This window comes from Orcinus orca, chromosome 16, assembly GCF_937001465.1.
Source record: "Orcinus orca chromosome 16, mOrcOrc1.1, whole genome shotgun sequence".
NCBI lineage: Eukaryota > Metazoa > Chordata > Mammalia > Artiodactyla > Delphinidae > Orcinus > Orcinus orca.
Genome location: NC_064574.1, coordinates 64,314,799 through 64,328,666, shown reverse-complemented (window position 1 = coordinate 64,328,666; position 13,868 = coordinate 64,314,799). Strand labels below are relative to the sequence as shown.

Below are 13,868 nucleotides of genomic sequence, written 5' to 3'. Positions count from 1 at the left end.
CCAAATTAAGAAAATGATATGTAGATTGTAAGAAAGATGCATAGTCCAGACGACTTGGCTATTTGATGGATGAGATTTAGCTAGCTAAGTAGAGAGTTCCACTGAAAAACCAGTTTTTAAAATACTGCTTTATATTCAAGGTAATCTTTATCCTTATTTAAAGAAAGTTGATCTTTCCTTAAAAAAATTTTTTTTAAAGGCCCAAGATTCCTACCAAACTCCTCAGAATCCTGGAATTGTACCCCGTCCTAGTGAACTTTATTATAGTAAAATTAGTCCTGCTTTGAAAGCAGTTGGACTTAGTCTGGATGTGTCCCGACGGGATTGGCCTCTTCATGTGATGAAGGCGGTATTAGAAGAGTTAATGGAGGCCACGCCCCCAAATCTCCTCGCTAAAGAGCTTTGGTCATCTTGCACCACCCCTGATGAATGGTGGAGAGTCACACAGGTATGTGTTTTGTTTTAGACTAGTATTATTGTTTCTTTGCCTGCTTCCTGTCTTGTCTTGTTCACCTTCCTCCTGCCTCCCTCCAGACTTGGTAGTTTGAGACCTGCATTTGAATCTTATATTACATTTATTTTTATGAGGCATAGCCATGACTGGATGAAGGCAGAATGGAGGGGATTATGGATTAAATGAAAAGGAGAATAAAAACTTTAGAAAGGGAAAAACTAGAGAGGCTGAAGAATAGTTCTGTTTTTTTAAATCCTGCATTCTGATAATGATTAAGTTGGACCAACCTGTGTCGTATGCTGTTGCTCAGTGCAGAGTTTCTGTGACTACGTGCAGCGTCCCTGCAGAGCGCTAGCTGTTTATTTAGAAATAAGGGAGTAGGATTATGGAGGTTTGTAAATTTTAGAGAATCAAGTCCATGTTGGAAGGAAATTTGCTAATGATGCTTAACTTGCTCCCCCATCCCCTCTTCTTTAGTCTTATGCCAGATCTACTGCAGTCATGTCTATGGTCGGATACATAATTGGCCTTGGAGATAGACATCTGGATAATGTTCTCATTGATATGACGACTGGAGAGGTTGTTCACATAGATTACAATGTTTGCTTTGAAAAAGGTAAAATTAAAGACTTTTTATATGAGCGTCGAATTTATTTTGGTGAAAGAACAAAAATATAATGATTTATCTTTTCAAGGTAAAAGCCTTAGAGTTCCTGAGAAAGTACCTTTTCGAATGACACAGAACATTGAAACAGCACTGGGTGTAACTGGAGTAGAAGGTGTTTTTAGGCTTTCATGTGAGCAGGTATGTGGTTTTTTTTCTCTTACACCTCTTAGTGTACCTGTTTAAATCAACAAATCCTTTGGAATGAAAAACTACATTTTAATGAGGAAACTTGTGGCAAAACTTCATTAAAAGTCTTCTGAAAACAGGTTCTACACATTATGCGGCGTGGCAGAGAGACTCTGCTGACACTGCTAGAGGCCTTTGTGTATGACCCCCTGGTGGACTGGACAGCTGGGGGTGAGGCCGGGTTTGCTGGTGCCGTCTATGGTGGAGGGGGCCAGCAGGCCGAGAGCAAGCAGAGCAAGAGAGAGATGGAACGAGAGATCACTCGCAGCCTTTTTTCTTCAAGAGTAGCTGAAATTAAGGTGAGGCCAATGATAATAAGTCATCGTCATCTTTTAGTTAATAGTTAGCGTGTCCAGGACTTCCCTGGTGGCACAGTGGTTAAGGCTCCGCCCTCCCAATGCAGGGGGCCCAGGTTTGACCCCTGGTCCGGGAACTAGATCCCACATGCATGCCACAACTAAGGAGCCTGCCTGCCACAACTAAGACTTGATGGAACCAAAAAAAAAAAAAAAATAGTTAACATGTCCAGGGAATTCCGTGGCAGTGCAGTGGTTAGGACTCGGCGCTTTCATTGCTGGGGCCTAGGTTCTAGCCCTGGTCGGGGAACTAAGATCCCACAAGTTGTGTGGCATGGCCAAAAAAAAAAAAAGTTAGCATGTCCATAAAAAAGTTGAGTGAAACTTTTTCTTTTTTTAAAAAAATTAATTAATTTATTTTTGGCTGCATTGGGTCTTTGTTGCTGTGCACGGGCTTTCTCTAGTTGCGGCGAGCAGGGCTACTCTTCATTGCGGTGCGCGGGCTTCTCATTGCGGTGGCTTCTCTTGTTGCAGAGCACGGGCTCTAGGCACATGGGCTCAGTAGTTGTGGCTCGCGGGCTCTAGAGCGCAGGCTCAGTAGTTGTGGCAGACGGGCTTAGTTGCTCCGTGGCATGTGGGATCTTCCTGGACCAGGGCTCAAACCCGTGTCCCCTGCATTGGCAGGTGGATTCTTAACCACTGCATCCCCAGGGAAGTCCAAGAGTGAAACTTTTTCTAAAAATTGGTTTTGTACGACTGTAGTGTATAATACTGAAATGTCAGCGAAGTAAGACACAGTTTGCTGTGATCTTTCACTAAGAAATGCTCCCATGCAAAGACACACAGTCACCCTCACACATGGGAGGTGGGTTAATGATTTGAAAAAATTATACCTTTCTTAATAGACTGAAAAGTGTTTACCAATGACGGTTTTAAGTGTTCTTTACTTGGATAGCCTCCCTCCTTCTTGATTTTAATATCGTGGTAGCCAGTGATGCTAATCTTGTTTTGTGTGGCATGGTGGTAACTGCGTGTTATTGTGGAATTGAGTCTTCATTTTATGGCTGTTTGAATTGACCACATTAGTTATCTTTGTAAAAATATGGGTGATGCCATCATACACACACACCCCGGCTTTGTTGAGATTTAAGTAGAGTAACATGTGCAGAATGTCCTTCTAACATGATCCTTCTGACAGACATCATCATATCTCATAGTCAGCCCTATATAAGAATCTTCCTAATAATGTCTTTTTACAGGTGAACTGGTTTAAGAATAGGGATGAGATGCTGGTTGTACTTCCCAAGCTGGACAGCAGTTTAGATGAATACCTGAGCTTGCAAGAGCAACTAACAGATGTGGAAAAACTGCAGGGCAAACTGTTGGAAGAAATAGAATTTCTAGAAGGAGCTGAAGGAGTGGATCATCCTTCTCATACTCTGCAACACAGGTTTAAAACAAGTGTTGAACTCTTATTTCTAAAGATATGCCATTAAGGATAATTTTCATATTTTTGTGTAAACATTGTCAACTTGAATTAGAATTATTGCAGCAACTCAGATAAATAAAGCTCTCCCAAGGACTGCATTTTCAAAGTGTTAATAAAGCAGAATTCACTTAAATTTTCTGCTTTATTATATTTAATTTACATGTTTGAGTAACTATGGGAGATGGTGGACATGGTGGTTAGAACACTGAACTTGGATTCAGAAAACCTGGGGTTTGGTTTTCTCTCTGCGGTTTGTATCTGAATCCTTATTCATTTGTGCAGTGGATCTTGTCTGCTTGGCTGAGTTTTTTTGAGCATTAAACTAAAAGTGATCTAAGTGAATGAACCTTGCACAGAGCGGCTGCCCAGCTCAGTGAAGGGTGGTTAAATGTATAAGTGCCAAACACTGCCGGAGACGCTGAGATTACGGAGACCTATTACGTCTCAGTCTTCCATACTTCAAATAACTCGTAACCCTGGCAAATGTAGAATTTTATTTAAAATGTTGAGTGTAGTTAGGGAACTCTGTAGGGTCAGGAAAAAACAGAGAAGGAAAGGACATTTGAGCAGTGCCCTCAAGATTGAAAAGGAGCTTACCAGGCAGTCCAAGTATAAGCAAAATGTACTTTCAGGGTGATGAAAGTACACAGAAGAAAGAAGAGCAATCAAAAATTTTTCCTTCCATTAGGTATTCTGAACACACTCAACTACAGACTCAGCAAAGAGCTGTTCAGGAAGCAATCCAGGTGAAGCTGAATGAATTTGAACAGTGGATAACACATTATCAGGCTGCATTCAATAATTTAGAAGCAACACAGCTGGCAAGTTTGCTTCAGGAGATAAGCACACAAATGGACCTTGGTATGGGCTGACTTATTTTAGATATACATGTGAGCATGTGGGTTTTGTTGTTGTTGTGTTCGTGTGTGGAGTTCTGGTTTGTACTCCCTTTCAGTAACTGCTGATTTGAAATGGTTTCATTGTAATCAATGATTATCTTTTACCCAAAGGTCCTCCAAGCTATGTGCCAGCAACAGCCTTTCTGCAGAATGCTGGCCAGGCCCACTTGATCAGCCAGTGTGAGCAGCTGGAGGGGGAAGTCGGTACCCTCCTGCAGCAGAGGCGCTCGGTGCTGCGAGGCTGTCTGGAGCAGCTGCACCACTATGCAACCGTAGCTCTGCAGTATCCGAAGGCTATATTTCAGAAACATCGAATTGAGCAATGGAAAACCTGGATGGAAGAGCTCATCTGTAACACCACAGTAGAGCGCTGTCAGGATCTCTACAGGAAGTAAGTTTGATCACTTTCCATTTTCTTTACTTCTCATTGGGACTGGAAGCAAAGATGTGTTCATGTTTTTAATTGCATAGTATTCTATTTTTCTGAAAGAAATGGTTGATAGATGGAATTTAAATGGAGTCACTTTTCTCTTGGTTTTAAGAGGGTTTGAGCTCACGTTTTCCTTTAAAAGACAGTGTGTTTTTCCTAATTGATTAAAATGTATCCCAGTGTAAGCATGGTTGGATCAGGGTAAAGAGAGCTGAATTCAAATATTGATTCTATCGCTCACTAACAAGTTATCTTAGGAAGCTACTTTCGCTTTCGAGACCTTTTCTGTAAAATGGAAATAATGATTTCTACTCTTCAAGGTTTGAAGATCAAATGCAGTATTCCATATTGTCTTTTTTCGTATTTTGTAAGGCGTGAACTTTCTTTACAAGCACCTTTCTCTGTTTATAGATATGAAGTGCAGTATGCGCCCCAGCCACCCCCAACCGTGTGTCAGTTCATCACTGCCACTGAGATGACCCTGCAGCGGTACGCAACAGACATAAACAGCCGTCTTATTAGACAGGTGGAACGCTTGAAACAGGAAGCTGTCACTGTACCTGTTTGTGAAGATCAGTTGAAAGAAATTGAACGTTGTATCAAAGTTTTCCTTCACGAGAACGGAGAGGAAGGATCTTTGAGTCTAGCAAGTGTTATTATTTCTGCCCTTTGTACCCTCACAAGGTGAGTTAGCTGACCACATAGTGAGACCATTTCATTGTCTTGCGAACATTGATGCTTATGGAGAGTTCATGTGTCTTTTGTTTGATCCCAAACTTAAGATATCCTTTTTCTTTCATTAGTCTTGCTCGGTGTAAGACTGCTTTATTTCCTTTCAGATTTTGAGATATCCCATTTATGTGTGTTTAGCTAAGTCAGTTTCACTGTACAAATATTTATCTCATTTTTTAGACGTAACCTAATGATGGAAGGTGCAGCTTCGAGTGCTGGAGAGCAGCTGGTTGATCTGACTTCTCGGGATGGAGCCTGGTTCTTGGAGGAGCTCTGCAGTATGAGTGGAAATGTCACATGCCTTGTTCAGTTACTGAAGCAGTGTCACCTAGTGCCACAAGACTTAGACATTCCTAACCCCATGGAAGCATCTGAGGCAGTTCACTTAGCTAATGGTGTATACACCTCACTTCAGGTGAGTACTTCTAAATTAGCCTAAATTTTAGAAGTTTGTTTTAGGTATTGAACGTTGTGTTTCTCATCTCTGGGTCCGAAAAGTGATTTGACTTCCTCCCTTTTAATGCTGCTTTCTCTAAACTCAGAAAGCATTAAAATATGTTTCTCACATATTTATAGGAATTAAATTCAAATTTCCGGCAAATCATATTTCCAGAAGCACTGAGATGTTTAATGAAAGGAGAATACACATTAGAAAGTATGCTTCATGAACTGGACAGTCTTATTGAGCAGACAACTGATGGTGTTCCTCTGCAGACTCTAGTTGAATCTCTTCAAGCCTATTTAAGAAATGCAGCTATGGGACTTGAGGAAGAAACACATGCTCATTACATCGATGTCGCCAGGCAAGTGAATGCTGAGCTGTGTTCTCTTTTCTTGTGAAAGAGATGGGTAGCCAGATAAAAGTTTTGAGTTCTTATTTTACTGTAAGCTTACTTTTAATTTTCAGAGCAGATATATATATATATATATATATATATATATATATAAGCATTTATAAGTAATGTCTTTTAAAAAAAAACCTTTTATTTGGGGGAATTCCCTGGTGATCCAGTGGTTAGTACTCTGCGCTGAGGGCACGGGTTCAATCCCTGGTTGGGAGCTAAGACCCTGTGAGCCTTGAGGCAGTGCCAAAACAAACAAACAAAAAACAAAAAACCCTTTTATTTGGAAATAATTACAGACTCATAGGCAGTTGTGTTTAAAAAAAAAGTGTGCAGGGAGGTCTTGTGTACCCTTCATTCCTCCTTCAGTGTAACATCTTGCATACCTATGGTACAGTAGCAACACCGTGAAATTGACATCGGTACAGTCCACAGAGCTTACTCAGATTTCACCAGTTACACATGCACTCGTGTGTGTGTGTGTGTGTGTGTGTGTGTGTGTGTGTTTTATCACATACATATATGTATTCTTTTAGGGCTGTAGTTTCACCATACATGTGCACACACACAAAGTAGAGTGTGGTACTTTTTAAGCCAGCCCTTGGAACTCCATGGAAGCATCTGAGCCAGTTTAGTTAGCTAGTGGAGTATACACTTCATTTCAGATGAACACTTTTAAGTTAGCTTAAGTTTTATAAGTTTGTTTTAGGTATTGAACATTGTATTTCTTGACTTTTAAATCTAGGGTAACAGTTTGACTTTGGAACCTGTAGAGGTTGGGCAGTTTCTCCAGCCATGCACTGTACCCAAAGCTAAGCCCTACCCTTTGTGCTTCGTGACTCAAGGCCTCTTTCTTTGGCATTCTGATGTCCAGTTCCCTTCAGAAGGTATAATTGAGAGAGTAGAAATGAATTGACCCACCATACTTCCTCCCATGGGAAAATTCCAAGATACAAGAAAGTAGAATAGTAATGAACCTCCATTTTACCAACTTCAGTAATTATCTGTACCTGGTTAATCTCTCTCTCTCTTGCACCTGTTTAATCTTATTTAAATTGTACTGCTCCAGTTATTTTGAAGCAAATACCTTTTCATTCTTAAACTGCAGGAAGTATATATCTAAAATGTAAACTTATTTTTCTTAATTTATGGTGCCTTATTTCACCAAAAAAGGTAACAGCTCCTTAATGTTTTCTTTTATGTTGCATTAAAAATTTTCCTATTTTCTTGTTTCTTTGTAGTTGTTTTACCATAAAATTTAAAAAGTAACTGTAATCAGTATAGCATAAACATAAATGCCAGCCAAATAGTGATTTAGATTATTTGCACAAGAGCTTTATCATAAAATTTCTAACATTATTTTAAAACTTAGATGCTAAATCTATACACTTTTCTTCCTCACAAAATTTCAGCCCTTATTTTCCCTTAATATCTAATCTAGATTCCCTTTACTGTCAAATGGAGGAATGTTTCCTTCCATGTATGCATTGGGTTACAGACTTCGTGTTTGATTCTGTTACAGCCTGTGTGTATCTTGTATTAGAGAAACTTTTTGGTAATCTCAAGTAAAACTTTATACCATCATGCAGCTCTTTTTCCATTAGAAATTTCTCGGGTAGCCTAAATTTTAAATTCTCTTAATAATTCCTAATAGTTTTATAGCTATTTATGTGTGTGTGATAAAGTTGAAAATCTAGTTAACATTAGTTTTACTGATAGTAGTCATAGGTACTGGGAATTGTATTTTTGCTTTTTTATATAAAATGTTTAGAATAGTGCTTGGATACATAAACACTACGTAAGTTCTTAATTTAATGATAATGTGAAAGGCAAATTTCTGAAGACCTACCTTCAAGCTATGCATTATTCGAAACTCAGCATGCCAAAAATGATAGGTATTTCCATTTACTGTCTGTAGCTGGCTCTGCCATGTGACAGTAGTGTGAACATACTTGACAACTTTTGCTAGGTCCACCAGCTTTAGAACTGTGTGATTCTCGACATTTAAAAAAAAATATTGTCATTTTATATTATTTTACATTCTGTGTATAAAGTGAGACTGTAATACTTTATATAGTTCTTTTTAAAATGTCATAGTTCAAATTTGCATAAAATTTACTCACATTAATGATGGCTAATAACACTCCTTCCTTCATACAGAGACTTTTCCCCTAGACTCCACACGCTAGCTGTAAGACTTGTTGATCTTACATTTTCCCCCAAATTTAATACTCTTCAGCGAGGGTTTTAACTCCCCTTTCTTTTCCTCTAGAATACTTCATGCTCAATATGGTGAATTAATCCAACCAAGAAATGGTTCAGTTGATGAAACACCAAAAATGTCAGCTGGCCAGATGCTTTTGGTAGCATTTGATGGCATGTTTGCCCAAGTTGAGACTGCTTTTGGCTTATTAGTTGAAAAGGTAAATATTGACATGGTTTTATGAATAATGCAAATGTAGGAAAGTAGTTGTTCAGTGTGTGAAGAGTGGAGAAGTGAACTTGCTTTTCTTTCATTTACATAGCTAAATAAGATGGAAATTCCTATAGCTTGGCGAAAGATTGACATTATAAGGGAAGCCAGGAGCACCCAAGTCAATTTTTTTGATGATGATAATCACCGACAGGTGCTTGAAGAGATTTTCTTTCTAAAACGACTACAGACAATTAAGGAGTTCTTCAGGCTCTGTGGTACCTTTTCTAAAACTTTGTCAGGTAATATTTCACTCTTAAACAAGCTGGGTTTAGTTGTGTAGTACTTTGGAGGGGGACAGGATAGAGTAGGCTTAATTTAATTGTAAATTAAATTAAAATACTAAGTTAATGCAATCTTCACATTTTTAAATAAGCAGCATTATTACCTTATTTTAGTGTTGCATGAAATACTGAAAGAAAAATTTCCTTTTTTAGGATCAAGTTCACTTGAAGATCAGAATACTGTAAATGGGCCTGTACAGATTGTCAATGTGAAAACCCTTTTTAGAAACTCTTGTTTCAGTGAAGACCAGATGGCTAAACCGATAAAAGCATTCACAGCTGACTTTGTGCGGCAGCTCCTGATTGGACTCCCGAACCAAGCCTTGGGCCTCACGCTGTGCAGCTTCATCAGTGCTCTAGGGGTAGACATTATTGCTCAAGTGGAGGCAAAGGATTTTGGTGCTGAAAGCAAAGTTTCAGTTGATGATCTGTGTAAAAAAGCAGTGGAGCACAACATCCAGATCGGGAAGTTCTCTCAGCTGGTCATGAACAGGGCGACTGTGCTGGCGAGCTCCTACGACACTGCCTGGAAGAAGCACGACTTGGTGCGCAGGCTGGAGACGAGTATCTCCTCCTGTAAGACAAGCCTACAGCGCGTTCAGTTGCATATCGCCATGTTTCAAGTTAGTATTTCTCTTTATAAAGGGGTTTTTCCTCAATGTAGGAATTTGAAAAACTGCGGGAATTAATACAGAACACTATAAAGAAGAGAAAATTTTAAACTTCCTGAATTGTGCCAGCCCAGAGCAAACACCGAAATGCATTAGCATTCCGGTGCTGTCTTTCCAGTTATTCCTTGTTTCTCTTTTACGTAGTTGAGATCATTTTGTGTTCATGCTTTGTGTCCTTTGAATTAGTTTCCATCAGAGTTGTATGGTTAGTGTTTTCATTAAGTATTACTTGTAAATGTAATTTCTAACAGTTGAATGTGTTCGTTAGGTGGATATGCCTTCTGTACTGTCTAACATAATTATTTCTAAAGTGACTTCTGTTTCCCTGATTCTCTAAGCTCTGTGCATACATTGGTCATCACTTGGGAACTGTTTTTTAGAAGCCTGTTTTTGTCCTTGTTTGTTTAGAGGCAGTATGACAGGCTTTGGGGGAGTGAGATGGATTTGGATTCAGGTATATGAACTTAAGTTTAACTTCCCTTAAGGTCTGATTTCCTTACTTGTAGAATGGGGACAGTACCTCTCTAAAATGTTGATGACTGTGCAGGTTAAAAATGATGATTTGTGTAAGACACTAAGCACAGTATAAATTATAGCTATTTTTCTTCTTTCTTTATTTCAATTATAGGCTTCAATATTGTCAGTAGCTTCAGACAAGTTGTAACTCATGGAGTAATATTGGGGGACTACATTATCCTGGGATCTGTTTTGGCACAAACACTGGTTACTTTGTGTAACCAAATTTGTTTTCTGAAATGTATATAAAGCAGTTATATTTGGCAGTGTTACAAACCAGTTAATAACTTCATTTATATTGAAGCTACTTCCCAAGAGTGGAATTGGTGGGGCATGGATCCAGTGTATTTCCTTCTGTTTGCAGTTTTATCATTAGCTGTGTTCTTACCTCATAAGAAAAGTAATTTATTCAAATTCTGAAGTTGCATTTATTATATATTAACAGTCCTTCTAGCACATTGGGATTTTTTGGTATTTATTTTACTTCTAAAAAATATAATGTTGAGGGGCTTCCCTGGTGGTGCAGTAGTTAAGAATCCGCCTGCCAATGCAGGGGACACGGATTCGAGCCCTGGTCCGGGCAGATCCCACATGCCGCGGAGCAGCTAAGCCCATGCGCCACAACTACTGAGCCTGCGCTCGAGAGCCCGCGAGCCACAACTACTGAAGCCCGTGTGCCACAACTACTGAAGCCCACGTGCCTAGAGCCTGTGCTCCGCAACAAGAGAAGCCACGACAATGAGAAGCCTGCGCCCCGCGACAAAGAGTAGCCCTCGCTCACTGCAACTAGAGAAAGTCCGCGTGCAGCAGCGAAGACCCAATGCAGCCAAAAATTAAATAAATGAATAAATTTATAAAAAAAAATATATATATAATGTTGAAAAGTTTTATTGTTTAATACATTTTAGAGTTTATTCCCTTAAAAAATTGACAACTATATGGAAAACAGTATCAAAATCCTTCCAGTTTTGTTCATCTGAACACATTTTAAGCTGTAAGCACAATGTAACTTTTAAATTTTAACCCAAATGTCCCTTGGGCCTTCTGGGGCCACCTTACAGCATACAGGATGGCTTGATCCTCTGTCAGTAGTTACCTATGCCTTTCTGTCGCTTGTAGGTTCTCTGGAGAATTCTTTCTTCTGTGACTGCTGCCATTGCTTCTTTCAGTTACTTGTAAACTCCGTGCTGGGGAACTCTTCCCCTACCTTGCCTATTCCAACTTCTTAACTGGAGATTATATTTTAGGGGGATTGTGCAGCAGATTTTTACTTAGACTAGGAAACATCTTCAGAATTACTATTTAAATGTTGCATATCAGTGATCCCAGAAATTTATCAGCCATTCTCTACCTCAGGAAATTTTCCACCTGGTTGATTCTTTTATTGTGTTTCTGTTATTCTTCCCTGCTCACCCCACCTTGCTGCAGCTGGGTTTTTTCCCTCTTCCCCCAGTCCTAAATCACACCTCCCCTCCCTTGTTTATCTAAAGGCCTTTTTCCTGCTTATTTTATTACATTTCTTTTTCTTTGAACAGTGGCAGCATGAAGATCTCCTTATCAACAGACCACAAGCCATGTCGGTCACTCCTCCCCCTCGTTCTGCCATCTTAACCAGCATGAAAAAGAAACTCCATACTCTGAGCCAGATTGAAACTTCAATTGCAACAGTTCAGGTGTGTTTTGTCAGATCCTCCTTCTGGTACATCTTACTTTTAGAAATGACCTCCACTGTGGTGAAGCGTTAGTGCTCTGTTGTTCAGTCTGTCCTTGGCTTCTAAGCCACAGGAACATAATACCTTTTCACTTTTATTTTTAATTTATATCTTTTTTTCTTACCCTCCGAAGTAACTGAATCTTAGCAGTATATTTTGAACCAAGAATAGAGATATACTAAATATTTCAAGTTTTTAATGAATTTGATATTACCATGCTTTTATACATTAAGGGGACCTTGGTAATGGGAAAAACTCGAATACCAAATTTATTTTCTGAAATGTATACAAAGCAGTTATATTTGGCTTATTATTAATATCCAAGAAGCTTAGGCATTTCTTTACTTCTATTGTGCAGTTACTTAATGGAATTTTGTGATGTCAAAGGCAGCAGAACATTTTTCCAAACCATTTTTATTGACTATTTTTTGGTCATTTCAGCAAAATATTTAATCTCGCTTTCCTTTTTTAAATAAGAAAAACTGGTTTGATGATGGCTTTATATATCTCTCTATAGTGAATATTCCTATATCTCGTACACTCAGTAGTAACTGACATGTTTCTGTTCTTTTTATAGATTAATACTAGTATAAAATCAAGTATAATCACTTTTATAATAATTAAAATTTTTTTAATAAAATTTTTCTGGAGCTCACTTCTTTGAAGATTGAAATACCTTTTCTCTACAGCATGTTAGTCCTAGTTTTCAATTTAGGAGAATGAACTCATGCCCTTTCTGATTTTAGAGGTGTATATGTGTGAGAGAAAGAAATAGGGGAGGGAGGGGAGAGCGAGAGCGAGAGCAAGAGAGAGACTATGAATGTGAATTCCTCCGCTCAAAACGTTGAATAAATAATGAAGCAATTTCGTTATATAAAATCTTTCTTGTCATGATAACCTGGCTGTATTTTTACCATTATTCGTAAATTTTTGCATTTGTGGGAATCTGATTTTCATCTTTCACAATCAAAAGTATAAATGGATTTTCTTGTAGATAGCACATATAGTGCAGTGGGAATTTGGTGTAGCAGGTGTTTTGTTTTAAGGACTATTTTATTTAAAAATGAAAATGAAACTTCTTTCTGCAAATTTTAAGACAATAAACTGAAAGCCAATCCTTACCTATCCAAAATGTGTTTAGCCTTAAATATTGAACGTGAAATCAAGATTAATTCCAAAAGGTGACAGTTTGTTAAAGATGTTTTCTAATTATGCCCCATCCTACTTCTTTTGAATCTCTTGTATTTATATAAAATGCTCAACAGACAGGAAGTGAAGAGTGTCGTTTTCACTGAGATTCTGCTGGCTTTTATAGGAGAAACTGGCAGCACTTGAAGCAAGTATTGAACAGCGACTCAAGTGGGCAGGTGGTGCCAACCCTGCACTGACACCTGTACTACAAGATTTTGAAGCAACAATAGCTGAAAGAAGAAACCTTGTCCTTAAAGAGAGCCAAAGAGCAAGTCAGGTATAGGCACTCATGTGCGCCATTTTGTTTTCTGTTACAGGATTATATAATTTATTGGAAGTTACATGTGGGATAATTAGGAGTAGCTTGAGAGCCACTCTCTAGTTTACAGCACTGGGAAGAAGGACTGATAGGCCTTGGGGGAGAAAGATGGGGCATCCTTAGGCTGAGCTCACAGCCAGTTATTTCCCTAGACCCTTATTACCTCGCAGTTAAATATAAGGTGGATCCAGCTTCTTGGAAAATAAAGAGTTTAATTCCATATTTATCTAAGATTTTCCTTATATGCAACTATAAAGATTTGAATGTTATTTTTTCCACATGGCAATAAAATGTCTTAGGACCTTGTGTACTGCCAGAGGTTGTGGATTAACTTTGTTGTGATTGGGAGCAAAAAACAAACAAAAACTACTATGTACTTTTTAATCAGGTGCAAAATTGGACTAATATGATTCCCATATCCCATATACCCATTACCAAAATTTAATAATTATCAGCTTAAGCCCTACTTTATTTCCTCTATACTTCCTACTCCTCCTTCACATCCCATATTTAAGGAAATCCCAAATATTATATCATTTTATCTGTAAGTATTTCAATAAGTATAAAAATGAGAACTATTGGGACTTCCCTGGTGGTGCAGTGGTTAAGAATCTGCCTGCCAGTGCGGGGGACACGGGTTTGAGCCCTGGTCCGGGAAGATCCCACATGCTGCGGAGCAACTAAGTCCATGTGCCACAACTGCTGAG

General features: G+C 38.7%; 1 protein-coding gene across 4 annotated transcripts in view; it reads left to right on the top strand.

The window, feature by feature from the left end:
* SMG1 (SMG1 nonsense mediated mRNA decay associated PI3K related kinase) overlaps positions 1-13,868 on the top strand; it is a 95,963-nt gene that overhangs the window by 70,261 nt on the left and 11,834 nt on the right. For all 4 annotated transcript variants that reach the window (XM_033416464.2, XM_033416463.2, XM_033416462.2 and 1 more), the window contains 15 exons: positions 200-448; positions 932-1,070; positions 1,150-1,259; positions 1,388-1,606; positions 2,863-3,053; positions 3,781-3,953; positions 4,103-4,382; positions 4,833-5,105; positions 5,334-5,568; positions 5,730-5,956; positions 8,268-8,418; positions 8,521-8,710; positions 8,906-9,375; positions 11,475-11,612; positions 12,967-13,119. In XM_033416464.2, the coding sequence (XP_033272355.1) occupies positions 200-448; positions 932-1,070; positions 1,150-1,259; positions 1,388-1,606; positions 2,863-3,053; positions 3,781-3,953; positions 4,103-4,382; positions 4,833-5,105; positions 5,334-5,568; positions 5,730-5,956; positions 8,268-8,418; positions 8,521-8,710; positions 8,906-9,375; positions 11,475-11,612; positions 12,967-13,119 (3,198 nt within the window). The remainder of the gene's footprint in view (positions 1-199; positions 449-931; positions 1,071-1,149; positions 1,260-1,387; positions 1,607-2,862; positions 3,054-3,780; positions 3,954-4,102; positions 4,383-4,832; positions 5,106-5,333; positions 5,569-5,729; positions 5,957-8,267; positions 8,419-8,520; positions 8,711-8,905; positions 9,376-11,474; positions 11,613-12,966; positions 13,120-13,868) is intronic.